The 17894-nt window shown below is 38.8% G+C and overlaps 1 protein-coding gene across 1 annotated transcript in view; it reads left to right on the top strand.

Moving 5' to 3' along the window:
* The first annotated feature begins 1502 nt into the window (after positions 1-1502).
* LOC122791455 (mucin-6-like) overlaps positions 1503-17894 on the top strand; it is a 1068266-nt gene continuing 1051874 nt past the window's right edge. Inside the window, exon 1 of the mRNA XM_044059200.1 lies at positions 1503-1626. Within this exon, the coding sequence (XP_043915135.1) occupies positions 1575-1626 (52 nt within the window). The 5' untranslated portion in view covers positions 1503-1574. The remainder of the gene's footprint in view (positions 1627-17894) is intronic.

The raw sequence follows: 17894 nt of genomic DNA, 5'->3' as shown, positions 1-17894 counted from the left end.
ACATGTGAAGCTAACCATAAAATTAATGATGCATACTTTGAGTGTAAGATTAATATGGAAGAATCATATTTTAGGTTGGTCATCTGAATTCAATAGTTTTAAGAGACCTGACTTTTTTATTTACAAGTAGCCCATTCATTCTACTTTGACCATCAAGGGCTTGAATGGTAAATCTTCAAGTTTGCCAAGTTGCCAGATTTTAGGGTGTTTTTATCCATGATTTACCCACCTCTCCAAAGTACATCTCATCTTCTGACATCAAGATGCCTGCAAAAGCGTGTGCCCACATGAGCATAACCTTCTCACACCCAAGTGATCATCCATGTCAACTAGCTGTTGCTAAATCAGATTTATTACAAGCAACAACTTTGCCCTCACAGCTCTCCAGAAGGTAAGCCAGACATCATTTGAGGGTAATATGCTCCTTAGCCGGCCATCCAGCATGCAGACACTTGCAGAGGGGCCAGTGATGCATGCTGCCACTTGCAGAGTGGCCAGTGATAGTTAGTGAGAACCCCGAAGTTATGATTCTGTGCTGTCCTGAATATAAAAACATTTTCAGAAGTATTCTGTATATATTTTTTGCATACCTAACAGTATTCATGATATAGGACAAAAATACCATTTATTAGTTATGCCTTACATTTATATGGTTTCAAAACATGTGAAATGTATGTTCATATGGTACCAGTTGGACAATGGTGACTGTCCAGTTCTGTTTGCCATATGTGCGCTCTTCCTGTCCTGTTTAATTAAGGCCTTCTCACCAACTATAGTGCTCCATTTTGATTTTAGTACTTTGGAATTGTTATACCCAGGCATATTTTAACTTTTCACATCATGATCAGGTCTTAATTTTCTGAAGTATCTGACAAATAGGCTACCTGCTGCCTGCTGGTTAACTTCAGCATGAGTGACACCTGGAAACTGTCAGCCACTGCATGAAGGTACACGAGTAAAACACAGATGGCATTTTATAATGTATGTTTATGCTATGATAAATGACTGAATAATCAGGAACTGCTTATGGGTATTACCATTTTTAAGTGTATCCATATAAAAGAGCAGCCTTTGAGAAGTATACTAAACCATATAACAAGTTCAGATTCACTAAAACTTGAATTACAAGGCAAACAAAAATATTAGAAAATCATTAATTACGTTTCTTAAACTATGACATTTGCAATATTTAGATGCATATGTTATAATACACCATAGGGCCATTGTTGCATAATTTATTCAGTCATCGTAATAAGATGTTCAAGTTTTATAATGTAAAAAATATAGGCATAATTTTATGTATTCTGTTTCTTAACCACAGCTTATTTCATGAACATGATTGAATACTGTCATCTAATCTCATAAATCTGGTAAAGGAGATCCTGTTTGGCTAATCATTGTTTGAAATGCTTCATGGTCTCTGACTTCTAAGGGGTGGTCAGTATATCACAGTATATAAAAGTGTCCTAGTTGGATGACATGCATCTACTGCCGAAAAGCAGTAGGCTGCCGTGACAACTAGTGAGTGACTACTTTGGAAGGGTAAAACCTTGCAAAATAGCAAGGTGTCAGCCATGATCCAGAAAATTCTTCTTCTGTGCTTCTGTGCTATTTTGCAATCTTCTGGTAAGCTACATTTTGATATAAAGACAAATGATATATTGGACTTATTTTAACTTCATAATATGTCAGATGTTAAAGTAAGTTAAAAGCAGGGTGGATGTGTTTCAGGAAAGTAATTTTTATAACAATTCAAATGCATCATTCTGAAGAATCACTTCAAGAAATACGGTGATACGAAATACACTTGCATAGCTACTGTTTTATTTTAACAATGAAATTAACTCCTATGCAAATCATATTATTATTGGTAATTAACGTGTTTAAAATTCTCTTAGTTGTGAAAAGCTACATGTGGGAGACATTACAGAGTAACAAACATTTATTGAAATAAATAAGCAAGGAACACTAAGCAGAAAATAATTTCAAGCTGATAGAGGAAAATGGATGTAGGTTTAATTATCTATGGGGAAAGAGGAGGTAAGATACTCAGGAGCAGTCAAAGTTAGTGTCCACTGCACAGCAGAATGCAGAATTTAATTAGAAATAAAATGCATGTGTTTTAATATACCTAAATGAAGCATTAAACATGTTGTTTACAGCAATTGCTGATAAGAATGTCGAAGAGAAATGCAAGTGACTAGACTACGTGAAGAGGCCGTAGGCCATGGACTTGTACAGTTTGCTAAGAATGGATCAAGGCAAGATATATACACATGATCTTTTAGGTGGTAGGTGCTGATGACAAAAGGGGACAGGTTGGTATAGGTAAACTTTAAATTGGAACAGGTTCAAGAAAGAGAGGTAGAAAACTGAGTAGATGATATTTTTGTAACAATGGGAATCATAATAATATGCTACTACAGGGAGTAGATGAATGTTGAGCGGTATGGAGGCTCAGATAGTGGAAGGGCATGATACAAATGGAAAGGGAAGGGATGTTTTATCTGATACTGTTGCAGCACAGGATAGACTCAACAGAGAGAGAGATTTGCACTGTTCAAAAAATTCTTATATATGTATTAAAATAAATAAATGAAAATATGTACATAAATTCACAGTACAAAAAAATGCAGTAATTCAGTATATGAAGCAGTCAAATCAGTCCTGCCTGTTACATAACAAACAATAATGTTGAATCACATACTGTCCTTACTTTGGAGTTGTACCCAGGCATATACACTGCAAGCTGTGTAAGGTAGGTAGGTATTTGTGCAGCTTGCAATAGACATTTTTGGACATGATAAAGGTAATAAACTATATCACTGACAACATTTTTAATGCTTGTATCTGTGCTATGACTGGAGAAAGTAAACATAATTGTGTATGTCATTTTTTATCCATTTCTTTGCAGAGAGACAACAGAAGATGCATGACAATGCATTTTGTGAAACAAATCAGCATTCACAGTTATGCAATGTCTCTAGAAGTTTTATTAGCTGTTGAAATTATACTCTCATATAGAAGTTGGCATTTGCACATTCAAATTGGAAGAATAGTACAAGTCTTTCAACAGATGTAACAAAAAAATACAAGTGTGGAAGAATCTCAAGTAACATTTGCAGAGGGAAAGAACTTAGAAAAGGATGAGTACATCTTGTCTGAAAGGACAGTACAGAGTGAAAAGCTAGTTAATAGTAGAAAAGCTGGGAAAATAGTATAGGTAAATAAAATGTTACTATGTGCAGTTTTGTAATAAAATTAAACTGTAGAAACCCATAGGACATACTGTGAATGGAAGGGAGAAAATGTTTAATAAAAGGGATGAAGGACTGAGACATCTTGAATACATTTGTTACTTTTATGCACAGGTAGAGAGGAGGTAGGTAATATAGGTTCATAGGTTCATACTAGACTATCTGCCCTGGGGCAATTATAAGCCTAGCCCGATTCTGTATGGCTTACGCCACCCCTTGATTTGAGTATACTGTGCCCTTTAGAGAGGAGGTAGGTAATATAGGTTCATAGGTTCATACTAGGCTATCTGCCCTGGTGCAATTATAAGCCTAGCCCGATTCTGTATGGCTTACGCCACCCCTTGATTTGAGTATACTGTGCCCTTTTTAAGGTTTAGTTTACTGTGCCTCTGTCTAATAGTGACACGGGAGTAATCCCTGGGACAAACCTACGATCCCCCATCCACTTATCGAGATTCTTCTTGAAGCGATTCAGTGAGGTGCTCTGCCTCACATGAACTGGAATTCTATTCCAGAGTGAAGGGAGCCTCTGGGTTATGAACCTGTCCCTCCAGCAAGTTCTATTTATTTCTGTGCTGAGGTTCAAGTCCCTCGAGCGTGTGGCTCTAAGGGATTTAGATTTACTGAGGTGGAGCATGTACATTAATTTTGGATTTGACAAAGCTTTGTATGTCAGGCATAGATCGCCTCGAAGTAGGCGGTATGCAACTGAGTAGAGCTGGAGTTTTTTAACCGAGCAGCATATGGCATCTGTTTGAGACCCTTGATCCTCTTGGTGAGATACTTTTGGGGTCTTTCTAATTGCTGCAGGTGTCTGGTAAGGTACATCCCAAAAGGGGCATTGTATTCTATGATGGGCCTGATGAGGGATGAATAAAGGGGCACGATTACCTCTCTTGATCTAGATGTGAAACCCTTCGTGATGAGGTGGGCTATGTAGAAGGTCTTTCTAACCACTTTGGCAATGTGGTTTTCAAAGGAGAGATTGCTATCAACTTGGGTCCCCAGGTCCCTAATAACTTTCTCTGTACTTAATGGATTTCCGCCTATGTGGTAATTTGTGGGCACATTGTTTTTGCCAAAGGGTATGACTATACATTTTTTGGCATTTAGCTTTAAACCATGGCACTGGCACCAGTTATCTGTCTCTGTGAGACCTTTTTGAAGGATGTTTGTGTCAGCTGGAGAGCTGATTATGGCGCCCAGTTTGCAGTCGTCTGCGAACTTGGTGAGCCATATTCCTCCCACGTTTGCCTGTACCTCAGAAAAGTATATACCGAACAAGAGTGGTCCCAGGACAGAACCCTGTGGGACGCCACTTGTGACCGGTTTCGAGTCTGACATGGCTCCAGCAACTCTCACTCTGTGGGTTCTGTCTTTGAGCCAGTTTGCGATCCATCTTGTGACATAGGGGTTTATATTTAAGCTGGGTAGCTTATCTATGATGCCCGAGTGGGGTATTGTGTCAAATGCCTTTGCAAGGTCCAGATAGGCTGTGTGGACTACCTTCCCTTCATCTATGGCTTTGGTGACTGTTTCAAAGAAGTCAACCAGGTTCAAAAGGCAGGATCTGCCCTTGACAAAGCCGAACTGGGTAGGATCTAGTGTCTGTAGGTCCCCAATGTCTTTGTTTATGAGCTCCATGATGATCCTCTCCATATCCTTGCAGACTAAGCTAGTCAGGCTTATGGGGCGATAGTTTCCAGGGTCCGTAGAGGCTCCACCTTTGTGGAGTGGGACTACTGTTGCTGTACGCCATTCTGTGGGCACATATCCTGTAGTGAGGCTGAGATTGTATAGCCGTTTTATTTGAGGGATTAGTTCCTCTTGTAGTTCATGTAGGACGCAACCTGGGATGCCATCTGGTCTATGTATATGTGTATAGATATATATATATATATATAGCCATCTGGTCTATGTATATGTGTATATATATATATATATATATATATATATATATATATATATATATATATATATGTAGCCATCTGGTCTATGTATATGTGTATAGATATATATATATATATATATATATATATATATATATATATATATATATCTAGTAAAGATGTGGGATTGTAAACCGGACTCCATTTGCAAAATAATCAATTTTCTACAGTCATTTACAGTTGTGAAATGTTTTACCTCAGTAGAGGCGAGAGTTACAAAACTGCAAATACTGAAGGCACTAAAATTTCTGCACACCAGGTTTGTTAAACCTGTTTATCTACTAATCTTGATAAAAAATCATCTAGTCATCAGTTCATGTACCAACAATCACAGTTGTCACCTATAGATTTATAGCTGCAATATAGACATTTCCTGTGTACCTTTTGTACAAAATTAATCTGGACTAAAGTGCAGAATGAAAAATGGGCTGGATTCACTGTATCAAAGCAAGATGTGGTATATTTTAAGAGTTAAATGGTCACTGAGCAAACTTTGTAGAGAGAGAAATTGTGCTGATTTTCATTATGATGAATACTGACATATGTGACAATCGTCCAAACTCTTAGTTTGGCAAGGACATAGTGTGTGGGGGAAACAATTCAAAGAAATATGGAGTACAGACACACACTCTTGAGGACAGTAAAGATGGACACAGTGTATCATTTTGATTGTTACCCTCTTTGCAAAGTAGAATGATAGTGCTAGTTACTACCAAAGAATGTAAGACTGTTTTCACTGACATCCGATCAACACTGTCATGGGGCAGAAGAGATCCAGATAGTACAAAGCAGGTAGTAGTGCCTTTGAAGACTGGACATATAGAAGTCACATTCTGTTATCACCGTTTAATGGTAGTATAACTTCATGGCTAGACCATGAAAAAGACCCACTGGTCTGTATGTGTACAGAAATACATTTGATCACCAGAAGTGAAAAACCATGAGCAGTTGGATTTTTACAGTGACACTGTAGGACACTCTTGATTGCTAAATTTAGAGTGAAGACAGCAACAAGGGAGTTAAGTGGGGTCTAACTAAATTGTACATTCCTTAAATCAGAATTATCTGTGAAGACTGATTCCTGTTTTTTTCCTTAAGTTTTTAAATTATTTTAAGTTATGAGTAAGGGTGAAGAAGACTTTTTTTCTGTGTGCGATTAATTCTTTGAAAAATAAGTGACCTTGCCACGAAGCCTAAAAATATTCTCAAGGAGACTCAAACTTTGACTAGGCCATGCTTGGTACTACCACTCAAAGCAGTGCTAATTGGAAAATATTAACACATCTTTAAAAAAGCATTCTCTAGATAATATAATTCTAATACAGACAATTAAAGAGAAAAGGAGCCACTTGTTAAGTAGGATCTATCATAATTCTTATTATAAATATACTAATAGAAGAGGCATGCCAAAATATATTGTGTTGTTTCTTTATAACCCTATGACATAAATGTTTAAAAGCTCACTACTTTGTTGAAAAATCGTAATGGATTTACCTTCGTGTAAGTGGTAATGATGGGGGTGAGAAAGATGCTCGTTTAATTGGTTTGCTAAGGCAAGGATGGCATATACACACACACATACACACACTCATACATACATATATGAATTTTACCTTTTCAAACTGTACATATCTTTGTTATAGGTAAGCAAGATTAATAGTATGCATGATAGCTATCTAATTGTATGAATTTTATGTCATCCAACTGTATACATCCTAATATCTTATCGAGGTATTTTTCCTGTATATTCCCTTTACAAATGATCAGGTGACCTTTATAAGTCCTACTTAAATTGTTTGCGTCTGTGTAGAGCTTTGCTCCACAGGGCCTCTGCTGAAAATGGGCTTTAAACCCAGTCGGATTCTCCTGGCAAACAAATGTAAAATAAAATATATATGTAAGTGTATGTTCAAATCAGTGTTATCACTGAAAACCTTATGAAGTATATGAATATACTATATTACTTATGTAACTAGACCTATTGTCCATTTTCATAAGAGACCAGCTGGAATATTTATACAGACTGGATTGCAAGTTTTTTTTAAGATACATTGGATGTGATTTTAGTACTTTTCTTAGTAAGTTGTTTAGGATTCATCTAGCCTTCAACCAGCTAAGACAGATTGGACCTCAGTTTAATATTTCATTCAAAGACAGTACCTCATTTCTAGTGCATGAATCTAAACACCTAGTGTCTGGGTAAAACTCACAACCTTCTGATTTTCCTCATATCAGAAGTCAGTATGCAGCTTGCTAAATGACTGGCACTGGCAAAATTACTTCATTAGCAGTTTTTCTAAGATTCATGCTGAGCTCAAGCTGCCAAGGATTGTGTATTTATCATTCAGCATGATTTGGTACTAATGTAAAATGGCACACAGCATGGAAACAACTAAAATATAGATATAAATAATAATATATAGTTGCTCTGTGTTTGGTTTCATGTGCTTCCAGCATTGAAAATGTCTGTCGATAACACCAATTTTGAAGGAAGAGACTGTCTGATTCCCTGAGTCAGTTTTACTAAGTATACTTTGTTTCTACTGACAGCATGTATTTCAAGTCATGACTACTGCAAATAGATGACATCTCCACTTTTTGGTATTTCAGTAGTTCATGCTTTTTTTTTTTGGGGGGGGGGGGGGGGTTGGGCCAAATATTTTCTGTGTATCGCTGAGTCCATCCATACAATTTATCTATTTGTTCACTTTTTCCTTTGTACTTCTTAGTAGGGTTAAAACTGTCATGAATTTCTTTCAAATGTATGGGTTAATCCAAATGTTGATACTATAATTTCATAATAATTCCTGATCTGGTTTGTGGAGGTCCTCCCCTATCAGTCAGAAAAATTACGGATAGTAGCACCCTTCACTGGTGTAGTCCATATCCCAGGCCTCCTGAAGAAAATTAGAAGGACTAATGCAAAGACCAAAACAGGGATAAGTTGGCACACCTGAAAAGGACTTTTGCTACTTGCCCTTTGCTCTTTTGAAACCTGAGTTGATTGAACATTATAATCAGTGGTTTCTCCAGCTGACTGCCATTTACCACTGTCTCATTTGTCTTCTGGATGAATGGATGCAAAATAACCATAAATCAATTTTCAAATAAAAGCTTTTGCTTCTTCTTCAAAGAATACTTCAGTTATAGTAGTGGCCAGGGAGTCTTCATTCAGTTTTATGAGGAGCCAGTTCCCTGCTTCTGCCAAGATACACAATACCAGAAAAAATACAAAGTAAATTCACATGTTTTTCTATTTCAACTATGTCTGAAGTGTTAGAGTAGTTTATCTGTACCTCCCAATTTTTATTACTTTTCCCAATTGTTTGAAGCTAGCCTTTTATTCTAATATTACATTGCATCCTGCTTCTATTTCCAACTCCTACCATAGTTTCAAAAAATGTGTCTTTACCTTTTCTGAAGGCTTACAAACTTTTTTCTAGAGGTGCATTTCAGTTATTACCACCTTTTAAAGATGTTGCCGTTTAATGGGATATAAATTTTATGTTGTAAATACTGACCATAGTTTCAAAGCTAATTTGAAGTACCTGCACTGGAGGATGCCTTTTCTAGTGGTTATTTCATATGCTAGACACATTTCCAATTTGCATGAATTTTGTCAATCTTCCCTATTTGATCTTCCATAAGGATAGAGTGCCTTTGGTAAACATTCCACATTTCATACCTAAGGTAACCACTTAAACTTTAACCTGTCAGTTAATTTGCTTACACTTCTCTTACCTATTCTAGCAGAATAAATAATTTTTGCATTGCGTGGATGTCCTTTGATAGCTATGATTGTGTGTAAAGAACCAGATTAGTAAGAAATTATTTTAAACTAGTTATTTCGTTTTCACAAAATAAGCTGGTGTTCAAAGTTTCCAAAGCTGTTTTCTCCAAGTGACTTATACATTGCATAATGTTCCGTTATGAAAAATGTAATAAGACATTGCCTACTGTGCCTACATTACATTTAGTTACAGTGATGGCTATATCTCGGATGTTTGTCTTTCGGCTTTTTCCCGGTAAGGGGTTGTCACAGCGGAACTCCGGTCTGCTAATGATTGGCAGTAGATTTTTTTTACGAAACGCCGAGGTGCCAGCTTGACGCCCAACCTTCAATGAAGGCACGCCCATTTATGCACGCATGTCTTTCGAACGTTACCTAACCGTGGGGAGGACATGCAGACTCCACACTGAAGGCACTCCCAAGGCAAGCCGAGAATCGAATGGGAGAACCTCTTGCTATGAGGTAACAACGCTACCGCTGTACCCCTGCGGAATGATGGCTATATCTCGGATATTTTTCAGCAATTGTCTCCCTCCATTACAGTGGTGCTTTTCCTGGCAGCCTCTCCATGGAGTTCAAGTGGGTATAGACTGATACTGCAGTTAGCAGCTGCTGATAGCCCCTTGAGACACCGTCAGAGCTGAATCCCCATCAGCATTTTTTCAAGCACTGATGCATGTTCTTAGTACTTCATTGTCTTAAAAGGCTATCTCTCTGGCATGATTGGCATCCCGATTAGCAATTTCTGAAGATTTTGCAAAAAATATATATCATGCCTGTTTGGTACTTGCACTATATGTCATAAAAATGACATGTTCTGCTTATATTATAGGACTATGTATTTGATGCATAGCTTAACTATCCCATATTAATAAAACACTTTAGTGAAATCTATTAAAAGCTTAAATATGTTTCAACAATAGGTTGCTTTTCATCAGTAACATTGTCAGAATGTGTTTTAAGGAAATAAGCTTTATTCAGGAAAATGCAGACATTAATCAAATTATAGTCTGGATAAGGAAAAGGTATGGAGTTTGTAAAATGAAGCATGAGGTATAAAGAATGTTGGTTGTGGATAAATTAGTGAAGCATCAAAATAAAATTCAAAGTAAAAATGGTATTTATTCATTTTCAGAAATGTTTGTATAGTCTAGGGAATTGTATTAATATTGGATTGCTCTGCATACAAGTGTGAATTACTAAAAAAAATGTTTGAATACTTAAGACTAAAATTACACACTTAGGGGCCCTAATCAAGTACTATATAAATATATATATATATATATATATATAAATATATATATATATATATATATATATATATATATACGCCTATCTGATTACCACTACCAGTGGTGCACTTAAACAGTGATAACTGTAAAACATGTACAAAATATGTATCCCATGTTACTGCTAACCTTGATTTCGGTCTCTTTTGGACCTTAAGGTTGGGAAATAATGCCCCTTTTCATACTTAGGTGACTGCCTAGTAATAAAAATCTTGGTGGGCCATATCCAACAAGTACAGAAGAGCTAAGCAAATAATCCTCCATTCCTTAGTCCCATAGAAAACAAAACACAAGAAATGTCTTAGGCTTTCCATTCTTCTCATATAATCTGGCTTTATCAATCTTAGACAAACTCTTTCATTCGCAGACTTCATTGAGGAAGGCCTTACTAAGTTTAATGCTATCAACTGCCCAAAAAAGCAATTACTAAAAAATTGAAGTTAATTTCAATATCAAATCCAACTGTAATTAAAGTACTGAATATTTTCGAGGAAATAAAAGAACTGGAGGTGGGATATTTAGAAGTGGAAGGAGCAAATCACAGAAATCAATGGAATTTGTCGGAACAATACATGCAGAATAATGTTACAGAGGAGGAATGAGGTTTAAGGGATGGCAGGACCTAACCAATGCATATACTGTTGGAGTGAATCATAATTGTTAAGAAAGTGCATGTATACCATATAAACATTTCACCTATGTTTTTCTTTTATAGTAATGTATGTGTACCTATGCCATTGTGTAAATTATGATTTAGTAAAGATGTTTAAAAAATAAGCAACAGATAATGAGGTGTAGATGATACTGGACTATGGAAAGATATGAGAGAAAAACTTTTTCTAGAAAATCTAACAGAGTTTAAAAAATATACAAGCCGCTAATATACGATAGATTAGTGAATGAATTTGAAATCTACAGTAATAAGATATTTAAATACATTGAGATTAAAAATGAAAAGTAGATAATCAGTACTTCGTGTTTGATTCCTCTTGAAGAGAGTCAATGAGGGACTCTGCCTAACCTGGACTGGGATTTTATTCCAGAGTGAAGGGAGCCTCTGGGTTATGAATCTGTCCCTCCAGCATGTCCTATTTATTTCAGTGCTGAGGTTCAAGTCTCTCGAGCGTGTAGCTTGATGGGATTTGGATTTTTTGAGGTGCAGCATGTCCCTTAATTCCGGGTTGGACATGGCCTTATACGTCAGGCACAGGTCACCTCTGAGCAGGCGGTATGCCACTGAGTAGAGCTGGAGTTTCTTTAACCGGGCAGCATATGGCATCTGTTTGAGCCCTTTGATCCTCTTGGTGAGGTACTTTTGGGGTCTTTCCAGTTGCTGCAGGTGTTTGGTAAGGTACATCCCAAAAGGGACATTGTACTCGATTATGGGCCTGATGAGGGATGAGTAAAGAGGCACGATGACCTCCCATAATCTAGATGTGAATCCCTTCATGATTAGGTGGGCTATATAAAATGTTTTTCTAACCACTTTGGCCACGTGGTTGTCAAATGAGAGATTGCTATCAACTTGGGTCCCCATTAATGGATTACCACCTATGTGGTAATTTGTGGGCACTTTGTTTTTGCCAAAGGGGATGACTATACACTTTTTGGCGTTTAGCTTGAGGCCATGGCTCTGGCACCAGTTGTCTGTTTCTATGAGGCCCTTTTGGAGGATGCTTGTGTCGGCTGGAGAGTTGATTATGGCGCCCAGTTTGCAGTCATCTGCGAACTTGGTCAGCCACAGTCCTTCCGTGTTGGCCTGTACCTCCGAGAAATATATACCAAACAAGAGAGGTCCCAGGACTGAGCCTTGTGGGACGCCACTTGTAACTGGTTTGGAGTCTGACATGGCTCCAGCAATTCTAACCATGTGGGTTCTGTCCTTGAGCCAGTTTGCAACCCATCTAGTGACATAGGGGTTTATATTTAAGCTGGTGAGCTTATCTATAATGCCCAAGTGGGGTATTGTATCGAAGGCTTTTGCGAGGTCCAGATAGGCTGTGTGGACCACAGAATGTCAGAATAACCAGACAAAACTAATGTTTCAGTGTTACGGTTGCATGTGTATGTGTGGGTGGGGCTAGGAAAGATTTTACATTTACTAAATGAGTAGCGCAAGAGTTAAACTATGGTGTTGGGGTTAGGGACAGAACTGGGGCGGGGTTTGCACACTATTTAGGGTTGATGTTAGAGACAGAGTTAAGGTTAGCACACATGAATAAGGTTGTGCAGGTAGATTTTAGGTTGGCTGTTTTAAATGTGATTGTGATGCGTCGTGATTCTGAAGAAGTCTGAGTTAGAGATGACAGTGCTAAACAATTAGTGAGCATTTTAGTTTTTCCCCTTTTATCATGTTTTGATTTTGATTTTTTACATATGCAGTCTGCTGTTTCAGTATTTTTGTTTTTGGTTTTGTCCTTGCCAAAGTGTTCTCCTGAAATAATTCTTAATAAACCACAAAAATTAAAAGAAAAGACATTTTAAAAATCTTAAAAAAAGCAATCTAATAAAAAAATGCTCTCTTCATTTGCCAAAATGTGCACAGACATCATCAGATAGCAATGATTCATAAACTCAGTACTTTTTCAATAATATAAATTGTGTCAAGTTAAAAAAGACACTACATAATGGAAGGTTTTCCACAGTCATTTCAAACACTGCTTCTCTCGTGGCCCTTGCTGTATACCTTCATGTGTCCCTTTCTATCCCTTCATAAACCCCCTTGATCACTTTTATCTTCCACCTTTCATTGTGTCCATTCTAGCTGGTCATTTTCCGACTCTCTCAGTTGTTGTGACATACTCATTGCTGCCATGCCCATATAGATTTTATATATATATATATATATATATATATATATATATATATATATATATATATATATATATATATATGTGTGTATATATATATATATATATATATATATATATATATATATATACACATACAGAGAGAGCGAGCAAAATTTGGTATCTCCCCCTCTCCCTTTTTCATAATCTTCCTTATTCTACCTTTTGCAATCCCTTTTTCTCCTCCATACAGATCTGTCACAAATAACCTCAGTCATTTTTAAAACCTTCTCCTGAGGCCTTCTTTGCCTGCCCATATAAACTACATGTGGAAGAATCATTGTCCTTACTACTACACTCCTCTACTTTGCCTGCCCATATAAACTACATGTGGAAGAATCATTGTCCTTACTACTACACTCCTCTACTTTGAAGACATGACTTTTTTACTACGCATATTTAGTAACTCACCACATCTTAGTTTCATCTTTTATTCTTATTCCTTATCCGTTCCACACCAGTACACCTTCAAGTCTGCTTATTTTCTCCCAGCAATCAATTAAGGCAGACTTACCCTCTGCCATTTCCCCATCTCATTTACCAACCAGCTCTGAGGGGTACCGCAACCCATACATCTTCCCAAACTCTGTGAATATCCGTAGCACTTCTGGCAGCTGTAGCTAGGTAAGTTCCTGCATGACCATAAATCAAAGCAATGTATGTTGCTTCTCTTGTCTTGTGCTTCCCTTTACTGTAAGACTTTCCACATCTTTTTTACGAGTACTTCAGTGCCCAGCAAGAACAATCTTGATGTCAGGGGAACTTTGTATAATGTCTCTCTTCAGATCTGCCCTTTCTGTTCTATAAACTCTTTAATTAGAACTCACTTGCTTTTATACAAGTGATGCATGCCTTTAGTCCCTTGATCCATTTTCCCTCTTCAATCACCTGCTGCATAACATTAAACAAATAATCCTACTCTATATTCTGAAAGGCTTTGTCAGTATCCATCAAGACTGATTCAGCCTTTCTAGTCCCCTTTACCTCTCCGCAGCCAATAAAAAGAACTCCACTGTTCTGCGGATGACCTTCCCTTTACATAACCTATTCGCTCTGGTAACAGAGCTTTCTTTCTCTTTGGAAACATCTTGGCTTCATCATTACACAACTTAGACAGCCAGTACTTCTACATTCTCCCCATCTTCCTTACCTTTAACACTGCTACTGTTGCCTCATACATCAAAGATGCCAACTTCCTTTTTTCACAGGCCCATTATTAATTATCTCCATTATTCCTGCCCCCATCTGCATCAATAGTCCTCTGGGAAACTATATTAAACTTCTGCCTTTTCTGTCTTCACATACTGCATAAACATTTTCTGTCCAGCTGTTAATATTACATGCTTTTTTCATGAGTTTTTTTTCACAGTCTCAACTGTCCTCTCATATTGGTAACATTTTAAAATTCAAATTCCATTCCTGCTTACTGTAGATAACCACTACTATTGCAGGTTTCTGAAAACCAAAGCCATATGTGCCTTAATAATACCTGCACTAACCTTCAGTACCTTAGGAACTTGAATGGTACTAATATGTATTAGATACACACACCTATGAAACTGAAATAATTTTTTCTGTCTTCACTCCATGGTCTTGCTGATCATCAACCACCCCCTTTTTCCCATTTTCTAGATGGAGTCAGGGTTCATAGGTTCATACTAGGCTATCTGCCCAGGGTCATTTATAAGCCTAGCCCATAGTTATGTGGCTTTCACCACCCCTTTAGTTTGAAGAAAACTATGCCTATTATTTTGCTGTGCCTCTCTCAAGCAGTGACACTGAAGTAATCCCTGGGGTATAGCTGCGATCTCCCATCCATTGGTCAAGATTCCTCTTGAACAAGGCCAGCGAGGTGCTCTGCCTCACATGTACCGGGATTTTGTTCCACAGCATAGGGAGTCTCTGGGTGATGAATCTGTCCCTCCAGCACGTTCTATTAATAACCGTGTCGAGGTTTAAGTCTCCCACACTTGTGGTTCTGAGGGATCTAGATTTTTTGAGGTGAAGCATATTCATCAAATCTGGGTTTGACATGGCCTTGTATGTCAGGCACAGGTCACCTCTGAGCAAGCGGTATGCGACTGAATAGAGCTGGAGTTCTTTCAGTCAGGCAGCATAAGACATATTTTTGAGACCCTTTATCCTTTTGGTGAGGAACTTTTGGGGCCTTTCCAGCTGCTGCAGGTGTCGGGTCAGGTACATTCCGAATGGGGCATTGTACTCAATCATTGGTCTAATGAGTGATGAGTACAGGGGGACGATGACCTCCCTTGATCTAGATGTGAATCCCTTCATGATCAGGTGGGCAATGTAGAAGGTCTTCCTAACTACTTTAGCAACGTGAGTGTCAAACTAAAGATTACTGTCAACCTGGGTCCCCAGATCCCTGATAACTTCTTCTGTGCTCAGTGGATTGCCACCTATATGGTAGCTAGGGGTAACCTTGTTTTTCCCGAAGGGTATGACTATGCATTTCTTGGCGTTTAACTTTAGGCCATGGCTCTGGCACCAGTTATCCGTTTCTGTGAGGCCCTTCTGAAGGATATCTGTGTCAGATGTGTTTTCGACTATGACGCCCAGTTTGCAGTCATCTGCAAACTTTGTCAGCCATAACCCTCCTGTGTTTGCTTGTACTTCAGAAAAGTAGATGCCGAACAAGAGTGGACCCAGGACTGAGCCCTGTGGGACACCACTTGTGACCGGCTTTGAGTCTGACATGGCTCCAGCAACTCTGACCCTGTGGGTTCTGTCACTTAGCCAGTTTGCAACCCATCTTGTGATGTATGGGTTTACATTCAAGCTGATGAGTTTTTCGATGATACCTGAGTGGGGTATTGTGTCGAAGGCCTTTGCCAGGTCGAGGTAGGCTGTATGGACTGCCTTACGCTCATCAATGGCCTTGGTGACTGTTTCGAAAAAGTCAACCAAGTTTAAAAGGCATGATCTGCTTTTGACAAAGCCAAACTGGGTTGGATCCAAAGTCTGCAAGTTCCCTATGTCTTTATTTATGAGTTCCATTATGATCCTCTCCATGGCTTTGCAGATAAGGCTTGTCAAGCTAATGGGACGGTAATTTCCAGGGTCGGTGGAGGCACCGCCCTTGTGTAGTGGGACCACAGTCGCCATGCGCCACTCCTTGGGTACATATCCTGAGGTGAGGCTAAGATTAAGCAGCTGTCCTAACTGCGGGTTTAATTCCTCATTGAGTTCGTGGAGCACACAGCCAGGGACACCATCCGGTCCCATGGATGCTGTGTTTTTTGCCTTGGAGAGAGCAGTTCTCACCTGGGCTTTAGAGATGTTTGGGGGGCTACAATCCTCTGGTATAGATATCTCTCCTTTTGGGGGGGAGAAGTTAGCACTGAACCTGTCAGCCAGTATGTTGGCAATGTCTGTAGGTTCAGTAATCTTCACATCATTTTGAACTAATTCTGAGCATATCTGGGAGTTTCCTCCTAGGTTTCTAACATAGCTAAAGAAGGCCTTATGATTGTCTTTTGAGTCCTTGGCGATTTTTCTCTCAAAATTTGCCTTGGATGATTTTATGAGAGCTCTTAGTTTTTTACTTATAATGATCAAAGGTGTCTTACCTTTCAAGGATTTTGCTCTATCTTGTAGTAGCTTCCTCCTTTTGTTGTAGAGCTTGTTTATGGCTGGGGTCCACCAGACTGGATGCTTGCCTTTGGTACAGAGAGGCTTAGTTTTGTTTGCGATTGCCTGTTCCATGCAGTCCTGTAGGTGCTGGTAGAAGGCATTTGTAAGTGATTCAGCGGTTTGAGTAATGTTTACCACCGGCTCAGGGGCCTTAAAGGAGACCACACTAGTTTTTAGAAGTGTGAAGTCGGCTTTTGAGAAGTTTTTCACTGTGGTCTCTTTTATTTCAGGTGGGGGCGGGATGAGGACCTCCAGCGAGATTAGTTTGATCTGATCTCACCAGTGAGGGGTATACTTCCGGTGTTGAACATTGTGATCCCATGTTCGTGATGATGAGATCAAGTATGTTTTCTCCTCTTGTGGGGATGGTGACTAGTTGTTCCATGGCATTTGAGTTTATGAACTCCAGGAACCTTAGGGCTAGAGTGTTTGGGCTTGAGTAGTGTTCCCAGTCTATATTAGGGTAGTTGAAGTCACCTAGTATGATGGTGTTTGGAGATACATTTATCCCCTCCAGTGTTTTCAGGAAGGCCATGTGAGGTTCCTGAGTTTGAGAGGGTGGCCTGTAACATGCTACAAATTGCAGAGCAGTCTTGCCTATGGTTAATTGCACCTGGATGGTCTCCGATGCATCGTGCGTTGCCACCAACCTTGAGGTGTGGGTGTCCTTTATGAATATGGACACCCCCCCTCCTTTCTTGGTGTCCGGATTTTGGGGCCGGAACGCATGATATGAGGTAAAACCTGATAGTGCTGGGGTGCTCTCAGGAGCCTTGAACCAGGTTTCTGTCACAGCACAGACATCGATGTTCTCCATACTGAGAAGGGCCTCGAGTGCGTGCATCTTGAGATTGAGACTTCTGGCATTGAGCAGCATTACCCTTAGTTTTTTTTCCTTTTTTGTGTTCTAGGGTGGTAGGGTGTTATGTTAACTGTTGCCATCTCTCTTGATGCAGTGCTATACTTCTGCCTTTATCAACATTCAGGCCTGACTGTCGCAGATTTTCTCTCACACAATCCATCCACCTCTTTGCTGGACACCCTCGTTTCCTCTTCCTGTTTGTCCCAAATCTTCACCAGATTGTCTTTCGCCTTTCTGCACATGT

Source organism: Protopterus annectens, chromosome 17.part0 (genome assembly GCF_019279795.1).
Source record: "Protopterus annectens isolate FY-2018-M chromosome 17.part0, PAN1.0, whole genome shotgun sequence".
Taxonomy (NCBI): domain Eukaryota; kingdom Metazoa; phylum Chordata; order Ceratodontiformes; family Protopteridae; genus Protopterus; species Protopterus annectens.
The sequence above is the reverse complement of the archived record's forward strand: the minus strand, read 5'-3'. Positions and strand labels throughout refer to the sequence as shown.